Source organism: Apodemus sylvaticus, chromosome 4 (genome assembly GCF_947179515.1).
Source record: "Apodemus sylvaticus chromosome 4, mApoSyl1.1, whole genome shotgun sequence".
Classification (NCBI taxonomy): Eukaryota; Metazoa; Chordata; class Mammalia; order Rodentia; family Muridae; genus Apodemus; species Apodemus sylvaticus.
Window position 1 is genome coordinate 81737043 of NC_067475.1, and position 20589 is coordinate 81757631.

The 20589-nt window shown below is 41.7% G+C and overlaps 2 protein-coding genes across 2 annotated transcripts in view; both read left to right on the forward strand.

Annotated features, from left to right (window-relative positions):
• Nucleotides 1-20589, forward strand: part of Fhip1a (FHF complex subunit HOOK interacting protein 1A) — a 233459-nt gene that overhangs the window by 6628 nt on the left and 206242 nt on the right. The gene's annotated exons all lie outside the window — the stretch shown is intronic.
• LOC127683199 (UDP-N-acetylglucosamine transferase subunit ALG13 homolog) lies at nucleotides 7019-7516 on the forward strand. Its single transcript, XM_052180249.1, has one exon. It carries the CDS (start codon nucleotides 7019-7021, stop codon nucleotides 7514-7516), a length of 498 nt encoding a protein of 165 aa, XP_052036209.1.

Genomic DNA, 20589 nt, shown 5'->3' on the forward strand with positions numbered 1-20589 from the left:
TTCTTTTCTTTTCTTTCTTTCTTTCTTTTTTTTTTTGAGACAGGCCTCACATGCTGTATAACGAAGGCTAACCTTGAACCCCTGATTCTTCTGTATTCACCTCCCAAGTGCTGGGTTTACAGGTGGGCACTATGATGCTAGGCTTTGATTTTTTTTTTAATTTGTGTATATATATGAGGGTGCAAGTGTACATATGTGTGCTTGTCTGTGGAGGCTAGAGGACAACCTTGGATGCCACCTTTAGCAATGCCAGGCTCCTCCTTGGGACAGATCAGTCACTGGCCTGCAGCCAGTGAGCCTCAGGATCCTCCCGTCTCTGCCTCCCAGGCACTGGGACCAGAAGCGTGTGCTAACACCCTGGCTCTCTCTGGGTGTTTTCCATCCGTGTCCTCATGTTTTCATGGAAGCCCTTTACCTGCTGAACCATCTTCCCAGCTCCTGGTTTTCTGTATGAAAGCATTTTAATAAAAAATTCTTAGATGTGGACTTTATGATTTGCATATATTTGTTTTGATTGTTTGAGGGAAAATACAACACATCTAATATATTATTTCTGATTATTGTCTATTCTATAACAGTGTTTTTGATATGTTGAATATTTCAAATCTTTATATGTTACAAGGTATTTGCATTTTTGTCTTATTTTAAAGGTACAATATAGTAGTTTAAATACTTATGAGAAATTTGACAATAAAGTTTTTATTAATCTTTGTTTGCCTGAGGAAGCATAAAAGTATTTGATATTTACCTATTTAATGTAATAAAAGCCTCAGCCAGCTGTGGTGACCATATATATAATCTGGCACAGGAGGGAGACTGTAGGGCAAGATAATTGCTGTAAGTTTGAGGCCAGCCTGGGCTACATAGTGGGCTAGCCTGGGTCACAGTGTGAGACCCACTGCCCATCTCCTCCCCACCTTAAGCCAAAAATCTGAAATCAAAGCCCAAACTCAATTAGTAATGCTTGTTTTCTGTCAACTAGATGAGTTTTCCTCTGAAGTTGCTCCTTGGACATTTGACTGCCTAGGACTTGGTATGGCTCTTTTGAACAGTTGCTTTGGATAGTAAGAATCAGCATCTAGCAGTTGAAGAAGTGGTTGGGTTGGACCACCCTTTTTTCCTCTTAACGTAATCCTCCCTCTTGACTGGTTTTAGGTTGGATAGTCACCAAGGAGTGGTCATTCCTTCACAGTGAGTCATAGCTGATTAGGGTTGGCAGTGTTTGCTGACTCAGCCTGCCGGCTCTTGCCCCGCCCTATAGCTTCTGTCAGGCTGAGTCAGCTCTTGCTCACCTAGACTTTCGTCCTAAACATGCATCTTTATTGCTGACCTTTGGAATCCTGGGCTTTCTTTTCCAGTTCTTCCTTATAGTTCTGCATGCAGATCCTGATATCAAACTCAATCACAGAGACCTGGAGGTGTAATGTATACCGTAATCCTGGCATTGGAGATTGAGGCAGGGGGAGCCGGTTCAAGGCCAGACTGGCTTTATAACAAGACCCTATCTCAAAATATGTGCACTACCCTGCAGTGCAGTGGAACACAACACAGCACAACACACTACAGTGCAGTGCAACCCAGACAATGGCCCTGCATCCTAATCGCCTACCAGAGTTCCTCCTAGGAGGAGAGCGTAGCTGTGTTTCTCGCTCGTCGTCTGTTGCAGCGTCCTATTGCACAGATAACCATGTGCAGTTTTTGCCTTACCTTCCGGTTGCTTTCCTGCTCACCTCCCACCTCCATATCAGGGTCAGTTTAATTGGCTAATGTGCATCTTAGCTCCTGTTTCCAGCCGTGGCCCTGATTGCCCGATGGGTAATGACTCAGTTCAAGGCAGGAAGGTTTGTTTGACTTGCCACCTGGATGCCAACACCAGGGCATCCAGCACTCATCCTGGGTGTGCCCGGGAGAGTGTTAAATTCAGAGTGGGTAGGTTTAGTAATGCAGATGTGCTCCTTGCTGGAGGTGGGACTCAGTCACTGGCTGAAAGTCTCCATAGAACAAAAGACTGAGGCAGCACAGTTCCCTCTTACTGTGGTGCCTGTGCTTAAGTTTGTCTTCCTTCCCTGCCTGTCGAGTTCGGGTTTAGGTTTTTTGATTTAAGGTTTAGTCCTTAATGGGAACTTATATATTACTTTTCTTATATTCCAACTTTCCAACAGCACACCTTGGGACTTCTTATTATCTATAATCACATTATTAATCCTAATGATAAATCTGTTTATAAGGCCCTCCCTCCCTTTCTGTCCCTCCCCCTCTTCATCTCCATCATCTCCATCTCTCCCATCTCCATCCTTATCTCCCATCTCTCTCTTCCATCATCTATACCCCCTACCTCCATCTCCATCATCTTGATTTCATCTCCCTCTCTCCATTTCCATGTTACTTATCTCCATCTGCATCATCTCCATCAACACCAACATCTCCACCTCCCATCTTCCTTCCTCCATCTCTATCATCTCCACCATCTTCCCGTCAGCTCTTCTCCTGGGTGTATTTCTCTAGCCCTCCTGACTGACAGGGGCCTCTGTGACCTGATGCCGGTGCAGATTCTCTGTTTAGAAGCTGTGCTTCTCTGTTCCTCATTCCTGAACTCACGGTGAATTCCTCCTCCCTCCTCCTCTGGGCTCAGTCTTTCCTCTTTCCAGGTGCATCAGGAATGCGCACTCCTAAAACCTTGTTCCACATCCTTGTCCCCATTCATTCTTGCTTGCCTGTGTCCCGGAGGCAATGCCATGCATCTCAGTTCTCTGCTGACATCTTAGGAACCTGGCCGTGTACCTTTGAAGTGTTTGTCCCTTTTCCCAGATGTGGTATAAACTCTTCAAGCACTGAAACCAAATTATATACACAGTATTGATTGATGTTGGTCGTAGGTGCCGCAGTAGAGAGAGAGAAGCTCGCTGAGATGCTAAACCTTCATTTCTCGAAGGAGCAGAGGGGTTCAGCCTTCTTGGAAAAGACTGACAGCCAGGTAGCTCACTCCAGTTACTTTAGTCAAGCCTCATACGAGGTTAATTGGGGCTGGGAAAGATTCCAGATACCAAGGTTATCTTGCCCTTGCTGCCTGTGAGAGCAGACAGCCCACACAAACTTCAGTCCCTTTTGACCATGGCTAGCCAGAATCAGAGGTAAGAACTCCAGGTTTGCCAGGACTGCCTCAGGACCAAGGGCGGTGCAGCCTCAAGTTCTTATGTAGCACCACGTGCAGATTCTCTAGACAGACATTTCCCCAAGGTTCAAACAGTCTCCTAACAGTGCCTCAGACTCTACCCAGACAGGCTTTATTCAAGCATGCCACTCAGAGCCAGACACAAAGGCTTCACTGTATAGATCACTACAGCTCACAGATCCTCACTGTTCTGAGCTGGACATCTTCCTACTTAGTAGATGGCCGGTTTGTATTTACCTGCTATGATTATTTTCTAAGTACTGAGGGAAGAAAAGGTAGATGAAGGGCTTACATGATCCCCTTTGCTCTCCCAATCTTGAGACCATAGCAGAGATGTCTCATCATTCCGGAAGGGGCCCAACCTCTTCTCTGTGCTGTGCTCTATGGAGTGCCTGCTAGTCCTTTGAAGTTGTTTCTAGAAAGGACCTTATATATCATTATTGACTTAGACACAACCTTTATTAAGGGGACAAAATTGAGTAGTGTTTAAAGTTCTGTTGAGGGGTCTGAAAGATGGATGGCTCAGCAGGTGAGATGCTTACTGCTCCCACAGAGGACAGGGCTTCTGTACCGAGCACCCACGGAACTGCAGCCACAGGGGGATCTGACCTCCGGCCCCCATGACTACTGGCACTCGTGTGTACACCTCTCACATACTTGAAAATGCAGTACATCTTTGAAGTTCTGTTGAATCTGTCTTCTCAAGGTACTAGTGTGAAGCTATTTGTGGTTCTCTTGTATCTCTTATAATTCTCTTTGCTTTGCTTCTGCCTGAGTCTTTCTCCATTTTCCTAAATATTAGATGACACTTCAGGCTAGCAATTTTGAACAAATGTGAAGATGGAATGTGGACGTCGAAGCGTATGTTATTAGGATGTTTGTATATGTCTAATTTTTATGGCAATTCTATCCCAGCACACTGTGACATTCATTATTTTTCCTACAGTGGGATGTAGTTTTAGAGAATCACCATTGGAAATTTGATCTCATTCTTATTTCTGGCTGGTATTTAAGTTCAAAATATTGCTCAGCCTGTTTTCTTTTAATCTCTGTTGCTCTGTTCTCCTGCGCTCATTTTAAACCTATCATCATTGGTTTAGTTATACCTTTTGTTTATTGAGTCTCTCCAGATAAGCATGTAAATTTCTGTCCTCTATGAAGGGCAGATATCACTCTACATTAGCTTTGGCTAAGCTGGCTTTATATCTCAAGTCATAGACCAGTGGCCCAGCACTCAGGAAATGTTTATTAATTGAATGAGGGGGAGTCTCTGGCCCCAGGTCCTTGACCTCCGAATACCTTTGTGGTTTACGCTTTCTGTTGCATTCTATGAAATCACCTTCTTTTTTTCTTCTTGCTGCTCAAAACCCATTACAGTTTGAATGTGAAATGTCTGAACAGATGACTATATTGGAGTGTCAGCCCTGTCTCAGGCTTCTACTTTGGGAGGTGGTAGAAACTTCAAGACACAAGGAAGCAGGCCATACCTGGTCCTTGGCCCCTTCCATTTCAGTCTCATCTTTCTAATTCTCATGAGGGGAAGAAGTTCCTCTGTCATGTAGCTCCTGCTACCGTTAGGTTGTGACCAAACTCCTGGGCCAAGTCACTACAAACACAAATATTTGAAACAATGAGTCAAAACACTCTTTCTCCCTTGAGTTGTTTATGTGAGGTAATTTGTCACAATGGTGAGTAGAGCTAACACATCCGTTCTCTCCAGACTTATGTTTGTGCATGTGCACGTGTGTCCATCTGCTTCTCAGGTCTTTATTAGTAATAGCCATACTGAGAACCAAAGTTACTTTACATTTACCCATAAGTTTACATAGTACTTCCACATATATGATCTTAGCTGAGGTATTTATTGAGTCTGCAGTGGTGATGATATTCTTTATGTGGCCTGCCTTTCACCAAAGCCTTCGAGTTAGCAGATCCTTTTGCCACCAGGGAATTTCTCTACCTTTGAATCTGATCAATGCCGGGGCTCTGCTGTAACCAAATCAACTCAGGAGTGTACCTCTTTGGCGGAATTTTCTGGCCTTGTAGAAACTGCCATCATTCCCTCAAAGAGTACAATGTATGACATTGGCTTTATGGTAGGAGGGTCTTCAAGTAAAGTGAGGAAAATGGGAAAGGAAGGGAAGAAAGACCACTATTAAGGGATGCTTTGTAATGGAAGTCCCTTAGCTGGAGGCTGGAAAAGGTGGTTCTACAGATCACTGTTGCCACAAGCTCCCTGCTGCCCTACTGAGCAATGATTAGAACTACAGGCTGGGATCTGAAGAGGCCATGCAGAAGGATGGGACTGAATGGGGATTAGAACTAGTGACTTTCAGGTTCTTTGTCAATAAACGTCCTTGTCCTTCTTGGATTTCCTCTGAAGGGGAAGCTATTTTCTTCCCAAAGGCTTCCACTTCTTGCCTCCTGGCCACGGGAGTGCTCAATAACGATTAGTGTGTGCGGATGTCACAGGGTATTCCTCTGAGCAGTGGAGAGCTGTAGGCGGGCCGTGCATTGACAGGTGCTCACAAATCTCTTTTTGCCAGTTTGAAATATCACTGCCAGGGGAGTTGTATACAACTTGTTCTGACAGAGTGATCTTAAATATTCATTCCTTTTACCCATTACTTTAAGAGAAGTGCCAGCATTTAGTCTTCAGGTTGCCAGCAGCAATTTTGAAGAAATTGTATTATAACTTTTTCAAGCGACCTGTTTTCACATCGCTCATTTATTTATGTATTAACTTATTAATATTTTTTTAATGATGGAAGAACATATACCTTGGGGTCAGTGGAGATCAGCATGCTAGGTGGTTGTCTTTGACTAGTTTGCCTTCTGGAAAGTTAATTAACAGGAGTGTGTGAGGCTGTGTGAGTGTAATGGAAAGGGGATGCAGTTTGAATGTGAATATGGTTCAAATCCTTGATCTTTTTATTAATTAGTGCACAATCTACTAATTAGTAAATGGATGTTACTTTTCTTTGATGACTCTTTGCTTATTCATCTACAATGGAGACTCACAATATCATGTATCTGTAATCCTCGCTATTCTGTAGGCTGCCTCTGCCTCCCAGAGTGCTGGGATTACAGGTATGTGCCACCACCGCCTGGCGCTAATCCCTGCTTTTTTCTTCTAAATTTGTTTAAAAGTGGTGCATGTACAACGTGGCATGGTTATATTTGCACTCTTGTTGAAATATCTTTGTTCTGTGTATAAAATGGTGATCAGGTAAACATTTTATTTTAGGAGGCGATGTGTCTTTCAGCTGTTTTAACGTGATCATGAGATGTCCAGGCAAACCTTACCTTGGCACGGCGAGCACATCCCCTGGGGCTCAGCAGGCCCAGGCTTTCTGTGCATTGCTCTTCTGTGTCGGTCCTCAGTGGTAGTGGCCGTGAGAGCTTAATCCCAATTCTCAGTCTACTTAACTGTTTTTTGTCAAAATCAAAACTGCTGAGAATTTTGTAATTTTCCTACCTCATTCCTTTTGGAACGATTTCAAGGTAGGATATAATCACACTGCATAGAGTACAGCCTTTCTTCAAGAGTGATTGTGGCAGATCAGAAGTATAGTGGATTTTTAGAAAAATATCACTGCATGCTTAATGCAGGCTTATGCATACATGTTATAAATCATGGTAATGGGCCATATGGTATGGCTAAATGCTAACTTATTTCACACTTGCTTTAGTGCCTTAGTGGATCTTTTGGGGGGAGGGTTAACAGAAATTCATATGTATTTAAATTTCTTTAAATAATGCCTAGATTGAGACTTAGATTACCAAAAGCAGCATATTTAAAAGTGCATTTTGCCTTTAGAAGTCATATTATATCTGGAACCCATGATGAAGAGAGCATTTGTGACCGTCGGGACCACCAGTTTCGACGACCTCGTCTCTCGTGTGGTCGCCGAAGATAGTATTCAGATCCTCAAGAGTCTGGGTTACAACCAACTTGTCCTCCAAATTGGTAGAGGCACTGTAGTGCCTGAACCATTCCGTACCGAGTCATTCACTCTGGACGCTTACAGGTATAAGGATTCTTTGAAGGAAGAGCTTCAGCGAGCCGATCTTGTCATTAGCCATGCAGGTGCAGGAAGCTGTTTGGAGAGTCTGGAGAAAGGCAAGCCACTTGTGGTAGTTGTAAATGAAAAGTTAATGAACAATCATCAATTTGACCTGGCAAAGCAGTTGCATAAAGAAGGCCATCTCTTCTACTGTACCTGCGGCATGCTTCCTGAGCTGTTACAGTCAATGGATTTATCAACACTGAAACGCTATCCTCCTGGACAGCCAGAAATATTTTCTGCATTTTTGGATAAAGTTGTTGGATTACAAAAATAAACTCTCAATACTTTAAAATACCCCTAAATCCAGTACATGGAATATGAAATAAATAAAAATAAATTGATGACATGTATTTGTAGAGTAATATAAATCAATATATTTACTATAAAAATATTATAAGGGATTTCATGGCATAAGCATTTCAGTTGGGTCTAGATCCTAATATTGCTAATGTTTGAGGTTTCCCTAATTTTCAATATGTAATGAGTCCTAACTTTGAAAATGTAGCCTTCCCAGTTTTGTCCTAAAATTTCAAAAAAGCAAAAGCCGGCAGTGGTGGCGCATGCCTTTAATTCCAGCCCTTGGGAGCCAGAAGCAGGTATATCTCTGTGAGTTCAAGGCTATTCTAGTCTACATAGAGAGTTCCAGGACATCCAGGGATACCCAGAGAAATCCTGTCTCCAAAAACCAAAACAGTACAACAAAACCAAAAAATTCAAAATGTTAATAAGAATCAAATGTTAGATGTTATTTCAAATAAAAAAATGCTAGCAATGTAACATTTTGGTAAGAAAATCAGCATTTGTAGGATCATAATTTTTTTTCTTGTCCCCCCCCCACCTCGCCCCCAGACAGGGTTTCTCTGTGTAGCCCTGGCTGTCCTGGAACTCACTCTGTAGACCAGGCTGATCTTGAACTCAAAAATCCACCTGCCTCTGCCTCCCAAATGCTGGGATTAAAGGAGTGTGCCACCACTGCCTGGCTGTAGGATCATAATCTTAAAAGACAGCATTTTTGTATTAAGCAGAAAAAAAATGGGTTTACTTTGTAGAAGCTAATAGTTAATTTGAAAAAGATCAAAGTAATTGATGGAGTAACTACTTTTATCCTGAAGAATAAAATAGATATGTTCGACTTTTGAACTGCTGATCCTTCAAGTTCTGGGACTACACGCCGCCATTCCTGGTAATATTGGTTCCTCTAAAATAAAGAAGGGCTGGGGAAAAGTTCAGTGAGTGAGTACTTGCTGTGTGAGTGTGAGGACCTGAGTTTGCATCTTCAGATAAATGTTAGTCAGGCATGGCGGTGTGTATTTAAAATCCCCATGCCTATGATGATATTGGTAGTTGTAGACAGAATCCCACTAAGAATTGCACTAAGCAGCCTAGTGTTCACAACAGTGAGTGGTAGAGACCTGTTACCAAGGGAGGCAAAAGTGAGGACAGAGCCTGGGTTTTCCTTTCACCTCCACTAGCTCACCAGAGGACGTGTGCTTACATCAGCATGAGTACATACATGCCGGCTGATATGTAAGTACAATATGATATTCTTAACATTGCCTTAAGGGATAGGGAATAAAGCCAAAAGTACAACAGTTAAAAAAAAGAGAAGCCATATTATTGACTTATCATAGTCTTATGTGCTTCTCTTGTTAATTTTCATATTGAATTTCTTTCAAGTCAAAAACTGCATTTTGTAGGTGTTATAAACTGTAGTTGGAAAATCTCAAAGATGTTGTTTTGTTTTAGTTCCCAGAATTAGAATGTAGATGGTCTACTTGGCATTTATGTGAGAGCAGGAACATTCCTGTTTCCCTCTGTTCATGCTGAGTGACTGTGCACATTGCTTTGTATAAGTTTATGCAGTCTAAGAAAAACATTCCAAGTGGTCCACAGTTGAAATATAAGATCTAAAGGATGGGGACGGGGGATAAGGGAAGTTAGTCAGCTAGTGTGGTGGGGCTGCCTTGAGGATAAATACCAGAACAGTGGAGTGGATAGATACCAGTGTGCCGTGTGTCCATGTAAACTATCCGTACCAGAGACCTCAACCAGCTCAGAAGTAGCAGTACTCCTTAGGAATTGACATCAAGCCCCACCCCCACCATCTTCAACTCATCTTGCCCCGCCCCTTTTTTGTGTGGCCAGTGCAGGTTCAAGGTAAACAGTTTGTGCTTTCCTTCCTCCAGTTCTGATTATAAAATCACTCCTAGCTTTTAGATCTGTTGCACACATTTCCAATTGCTGTCTTGTCTCGCTCCTGCTAACTCAGTAAACTCCTTAATTTCAGAGATCCCTTTGTCTAAAGAGTCTTGGTTTAAACTCTGTATTGTTGACTACATTTTGAGCTTACTATGTTTGTCAAAGGATAAAGTTGCAATAATTTCACTTAATGATCTTAATTTGATTTGTTTTTAATCTGATTAGTTAACTAGTTAGTTAGTCAATTAATTGATTAGAGACAGGCTACAGATGTAGCCCAGGCTAGACTTTAACTCAAAATCTTTCCATGTCAGCTTTTTAAGTTCTGGGACTAAATGAAGGTAATAAGTGTGTGCTGATCATATTAGGATAGTCAGCATTTTCAGGTCAGACACTTCTCAATCATGTTTTTATGTAAGGAGGCCTTTGAACTGTTTTCTAGTTCCTTATAAAACATATAATAAGTTGTAAACTCTAGCTAGCCTGCATTGCTATAGACATCTACTCATTCCTCTTATCAAACTATATTTTGGTACCAAATATGTCTCCATCCAGTTGTCCCTGCCCTTTCTAATCTCTGGTAATCACAATTCTGCTATCTTTTGTGAGATCAACCATTTAGCCACTTATTTATTTATTTATTTATTTATTTATTTACTTGGCTTTCCCGTATGAGTGAGAACATGTGATATTTATCATCCTTGAATCAGCTCTATCTTCAGCAACTCATCATTCTTTGTCCTGTCAAATAGAATGTGTTTGATTGTCCGAGGAAGGAGATTGGTTTCAGAGAAGGAAAGAATTTAGTGAAAGCTGGAAGGTTTCTTTCCCTAAAGCAGAAACAGAGCAGAGAACTGGTCAGCTAGCACCAGTTCTTGTAGGTTCCTCCTTTTGAGTAAGGATTAAAACCAAAGGAAGTTCATTATCATACTGTTTGAAGCTAGCCCATTTGGGAGATTGGAGTGTTAATCTCTAGTCCTGTTTTGTTGGATGGTCAGATAAGCAGCCCTGGCCAAGCTTACTGATTGGGAGCTACAATGTAAGTGACTCCATTTTGGCTTTTAGCTTCGTCTGCTCAGGAGCTTAATTCAAAATAATGACTTCGTGTAATTTTTATTTAGCAATCATTGCTGGTTCTCTGACCCAGACTTACAGAGAAGCTGAACTTATGGGAAGGCTGTATTTTCTGGGGATGTGAACTGGAGATGGCATTTTAAAGGAAGAGAGATAGAAAAAAGACTTTTCCCTGTAGGTCCAGTCTTAGACCTAAATCTTCTCAGACTTTGTGGGCATTGTAGGTGCTTACTAAACAGTTTATTATGAAATTTGATGGTGATTTAGCTCCAGCTCAACTTTCTCCTTTGATAATTGGATCTTTCGACTCTAGGCTTTCGCATCACCATGTATCTTTTTTTTTCTACCACTGAATTTACTGGCTATAATTTATATTTCTGTGTAATGGTTTTGTATCTGACTATAAACTTTGTGAGGGCAGATGGTGTCCTGGGTTTGTTCACTATTACTAAATCTTAAGCACTTACCACATATTAACGTCTCATGAATGTATGACGTGAGAGAATGAATCGGACTTGGCTGATATCCAGTTGATTAATTGCACACACAATGCCAGTATCAAAGATGCCATTAATGGCTTTCAAGAAATGGGCTTTCAAGAAAATAATGAAGTCATCTACTCATTCCATATCTGCAATTCTTTGAAGTGGGCTTTGGAACATTTCTGGAGAATGATCTTTTTTTTTTTTTTTTTTTTTTTGATTTGGATTTTTTCGAGACAGGGTTTCTCTGTGTAGCCCTGGCTGTCCTGGAACTTACTCTGTAGACCAGGCTGGCCTCGAACTCAGAAATCTGCCTGCCTCTGCCTCCCAGAGTGCTGGGATTACAGGCGTGTGCCACCACCGCCTGGCTGGAGAATGATCTTTAAGAGTACAGTCATCTGTCAGTTCTAGAACCATTTAAAGAAGCCCAAATCTGTAGATGCTCAGAATCTGATATGAAATGGCACAGTATTTGCATATAACATCTGCACATGCGCAGACATATGCTAAACACCTCTGAATTATTTATAACATCTAATACAATGCACACTATGTAAGTAGTATTGTTTAGAGGTGGGGTGGGGAAAACATCTATAAATGTTCTGAATATTTTTTTCCTCAAATACTTTCACTCTGTGGTTAGTAGATTCAAAACCTACAGATAGAGGGCCAATTATGGTTTACAAACTACTTAAAAAAGCACATAAGCTTTTGAAAAAACATATGCTTTTGATAAAAAATAATATCCATGTTGGAGATTCTCCTTATTTTTGAAGGCATGTCTAGCCTACAGATATAAAATTCCACATTCAGAGGACCAGATTTGCTACAGTTGAAAATTTAAAAGAATGCTTTATACACGGAGGCATTCCTATAAGAGCTGCATCTAAAACGTTTTTGAGCATTGGCGGGCATTTTTGTAATAAGGATGTAGTCTTTGAAGAGACTAATTCTCTTACAGACATGTGGTTTTTAAATGTAATTTAATTTTATTTCTGTTTTTGTTAAAAGTTTTCACAGGGCCATTCTTCATGCAGAAGGAAATTTCAGTTTTGCTGCTGGCCATGAGGTGGAGGGATGTGTTTTATTTAAGTTATTCACTTCATCTTAGTACTTTTTGTTCTTCATAGGCAAATAAATCTTGCAGACTTTTTTTTTTTTACTAGAAATACTTGCAATAGGGAATTGAGTTAATTATAAAGAAGTTTAAATCTTACAGATGTTGAATTCTATGTTTGGGACAATTTCCTTTTAGTGCGAACAAGTATAGAATATGTGTCACATTCTTTATTGAAAAGAATCAGGATTTCTTGTCAAATTATGTTATTCAAGATTATTTATTCAGTCTTTCAGTTGACTTAGCTATAAGCACTTTACCTCCATCATACAAGGTGCTGCGCTTTTATAAACCATCTGATTTTAGGGAGAAAGTTACTATGCATCCTTCCTTACTCCAGTAGCTTAAATCAGTGCTGCTTTTTAAGCAGGAGCAACTGTGTCTTAAATAACACATTACTGTGTCTTAAATAACTCATTTTTTGCATTTTAGCCCTTGGGCACCTGGAAAAGCAACTATTGGAGATTATCTTCAAGTGGGTATTTGCCCTGACTCCATGCAGGTCACTGCCAGACTATGGTTTCTGTTCTGCAAACCTTTTGAGAAAATGAACTCCCATCGGCACAATTTGGATGCTTTCACTGGAATGGGCAGCTACCGTTTGGGTGGGAAGCCTTAGTTCTCTGGCCAGGAGCAAACGTTCTTTTGACCTTTCTTTCTGGTGCCCTTGTTTGCACCTGAGCCCCGGAGGCTCAGTCTGGTTTGCTCTTTGTTTCCCTTCCCTCTGGCCGAGGAAAGCTTACAATTGCTGCTGCTTTGGTTTTGACATTATTTCCTTCTGCAAATATATTCTCTGTGCCTAGCAATAATGTCAAGATTTGTGAGAGAATTTCTGCTCTTTTGAATGTGGTCTGCTGAAGAATGGTCCTTTGCTAAATACCAACACAAGCAGGTCACTATGCTTTAGTCAATAAGGCTGGTAAAAAGAAATCCTTGAAGTGTTGAGAGGACTTGCTTTGTTCTTTGCTCCTCTGTGTGAATTTCGGCAAGCCCTTCTTTGGTTAAGTTGACACCTTCTAGCGCCTGGCTGACCTTCCTCTGTGTGAGCCCTGGCCAGATATCCCTGCTTCCAAATGTAATTGTCCCTAGAGGGATTTGAATGATGTTACATGCATTTTTGACTGAGATGCACTTACATTTTGGTTTAGTCCTGTAATATTTTTTTTAATCTTCTATTCTTAAGCTGGGGCCATGTTATTATGTAATATATTTGAGAGGCACAGATCCTGTGCATAGCACTTACCTGATTGTCCCTCTATTTCCTGTGTGGGACATTAAAAGAAAGAGAATTATTCTTTTTGGTGACATAGTGATATCTAGGGAAATTATTTTGTGTTGGCTCCAGGAAGTCTCAAGAATTATGGCAGTAACGTGCTGAAGTCACTTGTGCCCACTAGATGAGTGCCGAGTGCTATGAGGTCATGAGAAGTTAATGGAGGATTAATGCTTTGTAAATATAATTCCCTCCTGCTTCAAACAATGACCCGCTCAAGTTCAGAGAGTGTATTCTACAATCATTCACACATGGATTGGACAATTTAAAACTGGTAAGAAGCGGGTAATAAAGGAGTTGAGTCTGGCGTTTGTCTGTGAAAGTCAATGCACTGCTTCGCATAACAGGTTTGCTAATCTTTTAGGGAGGGAGCTGAGGTACAAAAAGTTTAACCAGTGGCAGAGCTGGCCTCTGAACCCTGACCTCTGACCTCTGACCTCACAACTAGTGACCTAGAATACTCTGCAAGGCCACCTTTCCACTGGCAGGGAGATGTTATGTTCCCTAAGAAATAAGACAGAATCATGGGCTGGCAGAATCATGCAGCCCAGGAGAGAGCTACCTTTTCATCTTCAGCACTACAACAGAAAAACAGAATGTTTACTGAAAAGAGAAGACAGATTCAGGTTTAGAAGATAAATTTGTAAGTACTTGAGCTTTGGTCGAACCAACCTGAATGTAAAACTGACTGTTTTCATGGAAATAAGGAAGTTGTTTATTCCAAGCCAAATATGAGTGATAACAGTTCAGGAGCACAGATTCAAGTCACTATGAATCAGGTGTTGCACTGGGGAAGACATTATGTGAACTTTTGTACTCACAGAACAAAAGAAAGCTGTAAGTCAATCCACTTAGCAGTGGGCGCATCCCTAGGTGGGGCGTAGCACCACAGGCACGTCTTCTGTAGGCCTCAGATATTCAGAAACCTGCAGGGTTCTTAGTGTAGGGCTCGTTGACTTAGAAGTGGGCCAAGTTAAGTGATGTATTCTGAGAAGGTTGCCTATTAACCACCAGAATGTCAGGCCAGGCATAACAGTTGTGGTATTTGGCTGTTGAATGGCTAAATCAAGTCAGATGTAGCGGCACAGGCCTGTAATTCTACTATGCAGGGGGCTTGAGGCGGGGGATCACAAATTCAAGGCCTGCCTGTTGTGAGCTCAACACCTATCTGGGCAGTACAGTAAGATCTCATCTCAGAATAAAAAGTAAAAAGAGGTCTGGGGATATGGTTGAGTAGTAGAGGGCTAGCTTGGCCCTCGGGCTGGAGGATGTAGGGTTCTTTTTGTTAGTTTTTTTTTTTTAAGAGTTCAGGAGAATTTTGGTTCTTGACCTACAACATTCCATCTCTGCATGGTCACATATCATAGTCAGCTGAGATCAAGTATCCTGCCACATCTTTAATAGTCACCTTCTTCAGAGAACTGCATATCATCATTCTGAATTCATAGAAATTTACTGAAGGCATAGTGTGTGCTAAGCTCTGTGTGAGATGCTAGCGAGGATGCCAAGACCATCAACTGTCAGAACTTAGGAAGTATATAAAAATAACTTGCATAGAAGAGAGGATTCCTTCACTCCAGAGGACGTGTGTGTTGTGCTTGTGGTGTGCCAGGGATGACACTATTCATCAACTCACCCTGAACTTTCGATTGTCCACTATGTGCCAGATGATGTTCTAGATGCCAAGAATTTGACTGAGAACACGGCCAGCACAGTCTGTGTACTCACTGTGTAAGTGTCTTTACTATGAAGGAGAGAAACCGTAAATAAATAAGCGGGGGAAAAAACCCAAGCAAAGAAGCAAGACGGACTGCATGCAGTGAGTGTGTGGAGGCAAAGAGAGTAAGCTTTGGTCCTGGCTCTGGGAGGCAGATACATGTAGACTGCAAACTTCTGTATGATCTCATATTCGGAAAGATTGAAGTGAATTTGGTTTGGTTGGGGAGAAAGCCTACTGTGGAAAGCCTGGGAGATCCTCAGGAAGATGCTGAAGGATGACTCCAAACACTGAGCTGACAGGACCACTGTGGCTGGAAAGCAAGAGGCAGTATGAAAAACTAGGCTGTCCTAGAGAGAGCTGGGAAGAAGTGAAGATTAAACTTTATAGTGAGAACCTTGATGTTAGTGCAGGGGGCTGGAGAAAAGAAGGAGCTATTTCACAGGAGAGAACTAAGGGGTTCTTCCTGGGTGTGGTGACATTTAAACTTGGCTGTTAACCTACAGAGATGGGGGTGAGGCTTATACCGCACACTGGCACTACCAGGAGCAGAGGTGGACAGGCACAAGCTTATTTTTAGACAAGTGGACTTATGATAGCTCAAGGTGTGAGAGGGAAAAGCCACCAGGAGCTTTGGACTCAAATAGCAGCTTGCTTCAGGAGTGCAGAAGGACCTCAAGTGGGTATTTGAGAGGCTGAGATAGTTACAGCTTTAGAACTTTATGCTGGTAGCATCTTATAAATAAAGTGCCATGGAAGACAGAAGTAATCAAGGGAGACCGCGGAGGCTTTCGCCATGATCCTGAGGGACTGGAGGCCTGCTCTGGAATATGGCTGAGGATGGATTGCTGAGGAAGGAAATGAAGAGTAGTTCTGATCAGGCATGGAAAGACCGGGAGGAAAGCGAAGACAGAGACTCCCAGGCAGCACAGAGAATGGCTCTGTGCCCTAGTCACTTGTTCAGATGCCACTGAAACGGTTTGTTGTTTGTTCATTTGTTTTTTTCTTTCTGAGGCAGAGTTTCTCTGTGTAACCCTGGCTGTCTGGAACTCACTCTTGTTAGACCAGCGTGGCCTCGAACTCAGAGATCTGCCTTCCTTTGTCTTCTAAGGCACTGGAATTAAAGGCATGTGCTTCCATAGCCTGGCTGGGAAGTCTTTTTAAAAATCTCATCTTCTGGTTCCATCTCCTAGAACATCTTGTTCAGAGTAGGCAATAGGAAATAAATACCTTTGCATCCTTCAAGAGGAGTGCAAATGCTTGTTCCTGATGGAAAATCATAAGTAATTGTGTTTACGTTTTCACCCTGGATTACTGTGAAGCATAGGTTCAAATTCTTTCATGAGCTGTCATTCTGTTGGTGTAGAACCTTATGGTCTCCATATTTGAATTCTGTTCCAATTTTTCATATTCAATCCTAGAGACTCTAATTTTTAATTTTCTTCCTGAATACATGCATTTATTTTAAGCTCCGTCAAGTCCATTGTAGAAGTAGTGGAGGCTAAATGAATATGCTTTCTGTGAGATATTATTAGAATGCTCTGTGGTGGTTTGAATGGAATATGTCCCCTGTAGTCTTGGGTATTTGGACACTTGGTTCCCAGTTGTTGGTGCTCTTTGGGGAAGTTTAAGTGGTACAGCCTTCCGAGAAGAAGGACAGCCCTGTGATTGGGTTTGGAGATGAAAAGCCTATAGCTACTTCCACTTTTTTACCTCTGCTTCATGCAGAGGCTGAGGGACTGAGCTCTCAGCGGCACGCTTCTGCGGTATGCCTATTGTTGCTGCCACACTTCCCCACTGTGATGGACACATACCCTTCTGGAATCATAAGCCCAAAGAAGTACCTCGCTCATGGTGTTTTGTCAGAAAAATAACATATACAGTTACAGATCAGCAAACACGAGACTCATAGTTTAGATGTATGTATTTTATTTTCCATGTTCTTTGTCCTAATTGGTTATTTTCATGGACAGTTTTTGAGCAAGTGGTCTATATAACCCCAGACTGTAAAACTCAATGAAAGATGATGCAAGTTGAGGCCAAGTTCATGGGCAGATATTTGTTTGCATGCTGACCTGGCCCACTCTGTCTCTGGGTCAGCTACACATTCCCAGGTATATGATTCTTTCCAAGAAGAACTGGAAAAAGAAAAAGAAAAAGAAAGAAGATCATTCATTCACAAGTGTTTGTGGTGGCTCCATTTGGGAACTCAGTGTTCATGTTATTAATGGCTCAGAGGTAATCCTTAACAGTTGAGCTAGCTCAATCTAGCATTACTTTAATTTCTAATCAGTTTCTGCAGACCCTGCCTTAGGAAACTGCTCAGCATTTTGGCATTGCTTACAACCGGGTGTTAAGTAGGCTGGTGAGTAGGTAAGAAGAGTTGTTTCCTTGCTGCTCAGATTCTCCTGTATAAAAAGAGATTTATTTATTATTTATTTATTTATTTATTTATTTGTAAAAGGCAAACACTATTTCTCTCAGTGGTCAGATGATAAAGTAGATGCCATTAAAACAAAAATATTTTTAATTATAAAAGCCTAATAGGTAAGAAGTTAAATAATAAGCGTATTAAATTCTTATCCAAACAATCAGTTGTGATGCCTACATTTATTCTGTAATCTCTTTATGACCTCAAGCCACTCTTTCTGGTTAGTTTCTCTTTTCTTTCCCTTTATGATTTCCTTTTCGCCTTCTCTCTCCCTTTCTCTATTCCTCCCTTCCTTCCTCCCCTCCCTCCTTCCTTCCTTTCTTCCTTTCATTCTTTCTTTCTTTATTTTGAGACAAAGTTTCTCCGGGTATCCTTGGCTGTCCTGGAAATCACAGTGTAGGCCAGGGTGGTCTTGAACTCAGAGATCTTCCTGTCTCTGCCTCCTGAGTGCTGGGACTAACGTAGATGAAACCTGGAATGGAGGGAGGGTTTAGCAGTTACGAGCAATGACTGCTCTTCCATAGGTCCTAGGTTTGATTCCTGGTACCATCATATAAAACTAAAAATTCCTAAATCGATATACTTTGTTTTAGACTGGTGACCTATTTTCTGTTTCTATGGAGGGTCACAATGTTTTTGTGATTTAATTTATATAAGAAGGAATGAGTTCAGTCCAACAACACAGTGGCATTTTCAGACCCTTGTCAAGTCTGATCCCAGCTGGAGAGGTACTGTTATCTGAAGAGGGTTGGAGGGGGGGTGAGCACTTTTCTGACTGTGTGCATGTTAAATGGCCTGATTTTCTTTTGTTTTTAAAAACTAGAACTGTTCCTCTTCATAAAAACTAATCACTGTTTAGTGTACGAAAAAAATCTGTTGGATTTTTTATTACATTAAGCAGAATCTTCTATTCGGAAGCACAGGATGCATTCCTTTTTGATCTCAGTATCAAAAATAGTTGATCTTTCCCTTGACCGACTGGTTTATTTTTACCCCGTGGACAGGAATATTTGAGCAGATCACATTTCCGTTTGCATGCATACTGCAGCCAATCCCAGAGTCTATCCCTTTCTCTGTTCATTCCTACAGCAGGCTGGTTTTTCCTGGCCCCGAGTCTCGTGGCCTCGGTTAGTGGTGCACCTACCTAACTTACCTTACTTCCTTAAAATCTGCTTGACGATAGTGTCTCCACTAGTTATAGTCTTTGAAGTGCTTTGCACACATTTGGCACCTTGACAGTGGCTGAACGAGTATTCGTAAGCTGTTTAAAAATAGTTCTGCTCCTTGATTCAGCACAGTAGAGTGTTTGCTTAGCACAGAATGTGCCCAGGGTTCAGTCCTGAACACTGCCCCAAAAGGTGCTACAAGTGCAGCCTTTGAAATATGCCGAGGGTCATAGGATTTATGTGGGTGAGACTACGGCGTGGGGCTGTATCTCATGTGGTAGACTGCTTGTGTACCATGCATGAAGCCCTGGGTTTGGTCCCTAGCAAGGCAGAAGTCAGGTGTGTGGCTCATGCTCCTGGTCTCAGCATCTGGGAGAGAGAAGCAGGAGGAGCAGAAGTTCACCATCATCCTCAGCTACAGTGAGGATGCTATGCTGGGCCAGAGACATTGGTGCAAAACTGCCCCCCCCAAACTCCTTCAAACAACAGACAAATAAACAATGAAACTATTAAAATGTTGACTACAAGATCTAAGTGCATTAACACTAGAGTTGGCCTTGGGGGTGGCTGTGGGGGTGATTTCAGTCTATTATTCCTGACAGGACATGAGTCGGAAATGAGCGAGTGTCCTGTAAGTATTTGCTGCTGTATTTTTGATGTTACATAGCTCATGCCACTTGTGTAGTTAAAAACCTTACTATTGCCTTACCTGCAAAAGGACTTGACCTTTTTTTCTACTTTTGAAGAAGTTACTGGAACGCTGGAGTCTTGGGTCTCCCTTCTGCTTTCAGCCCTCTTCTGCTCTAAGATGAGTTATTTAAATGTTGTGTGCCTCTGTTTCCTTCTCTGTGAGGTGCTGTCTTTAATGTTGACAGTTCTTCAATGAGTCTTTAAGCCCCAACACTTCTTCAGTCCTTTGATCTTGCCTTTGCTGAAGCAGGGAGGTTGGGGGTTACTTCTGTCTGACTCTTTGATCTGGGATAGTAGAATTCTAGCTCTGGAAGGAACATGGACCGATCATGCTGCTCCTGGGACCCTTCTCTTAGCCTAATCATAACATGTTTTTTTTTTTTTCTTCCTTTGATAGTATTTCTCTCTCTTTTTTTTTTTAAAAAGCGTTTTTACATGCTATGCAATGCCTTGTGTCTGTTCTAGTTCTCTCTCTTCTCCTTGAACATATGTTTGACAAAGGAAAAGAGCTTTGTCTTTTTGTTTCAAGTGCCCGACATACAATAGGTGCATGTAGGGATTCAAAAATATTCTCGGATGATCAAATAGATGAAATCTTTTTATGATCAAATAGACAATGTTGAGTGGATGTTTCTGTTAGTTTTTTACTTTTATTCTCTTCTGAAATAATTTGCTTTTCTGATTCCTACCAGTGACACTGTCTTCTTGTTACCATCAGGAGCAAATTCCTGAAGGATGGGGCAGCCACACCAGAAAAAGCAAATGAGTTGATTTTCAGGAGGATCTGGACAGTCCTGTGGTTCAAGATGCAGAGACAGTTGTTAGGACTTTTCTTATGCAAGGCAGAGCTGTGTTCTCAAACAGAACCTCAAGAACTATAACAAGAGGCAGCTGGAATCTATTTCAAATTGCCAGAATTTATTACTAAACTCTAAGCTTCTGCGGCTTCTTCTGATATGCTTCTTGTGACATAGGAATTCCACTGGGGACTCCTTGTGGCTTCACAGTCCGAGCTCTGTAGACAGTGTTTAACTGCCAGAGCTTTTAGTGCCCTTTGCATTTCAGGAAGGTGCCTCCTGAAGGGCCTTGATCCTGCTTTTCACTCTGTCTCTGTGGTTTTATCCCCTCCCCGACCTCACACCAGTCCTTCTAGCTCACCGAATGAAATTTCCATCCCCACCTCCCGAAAGCCCTCAGA

Bases quoted from the DNA above. Each gene is read 5' to 3' on its own strand.
- LOC127683199 (XM_052180249.1), top strand. From the start codon at position 7,019: ATGAAGAGAGCATTTGTGACCGTCGGGACCACCAGTTTCGACGACCTC.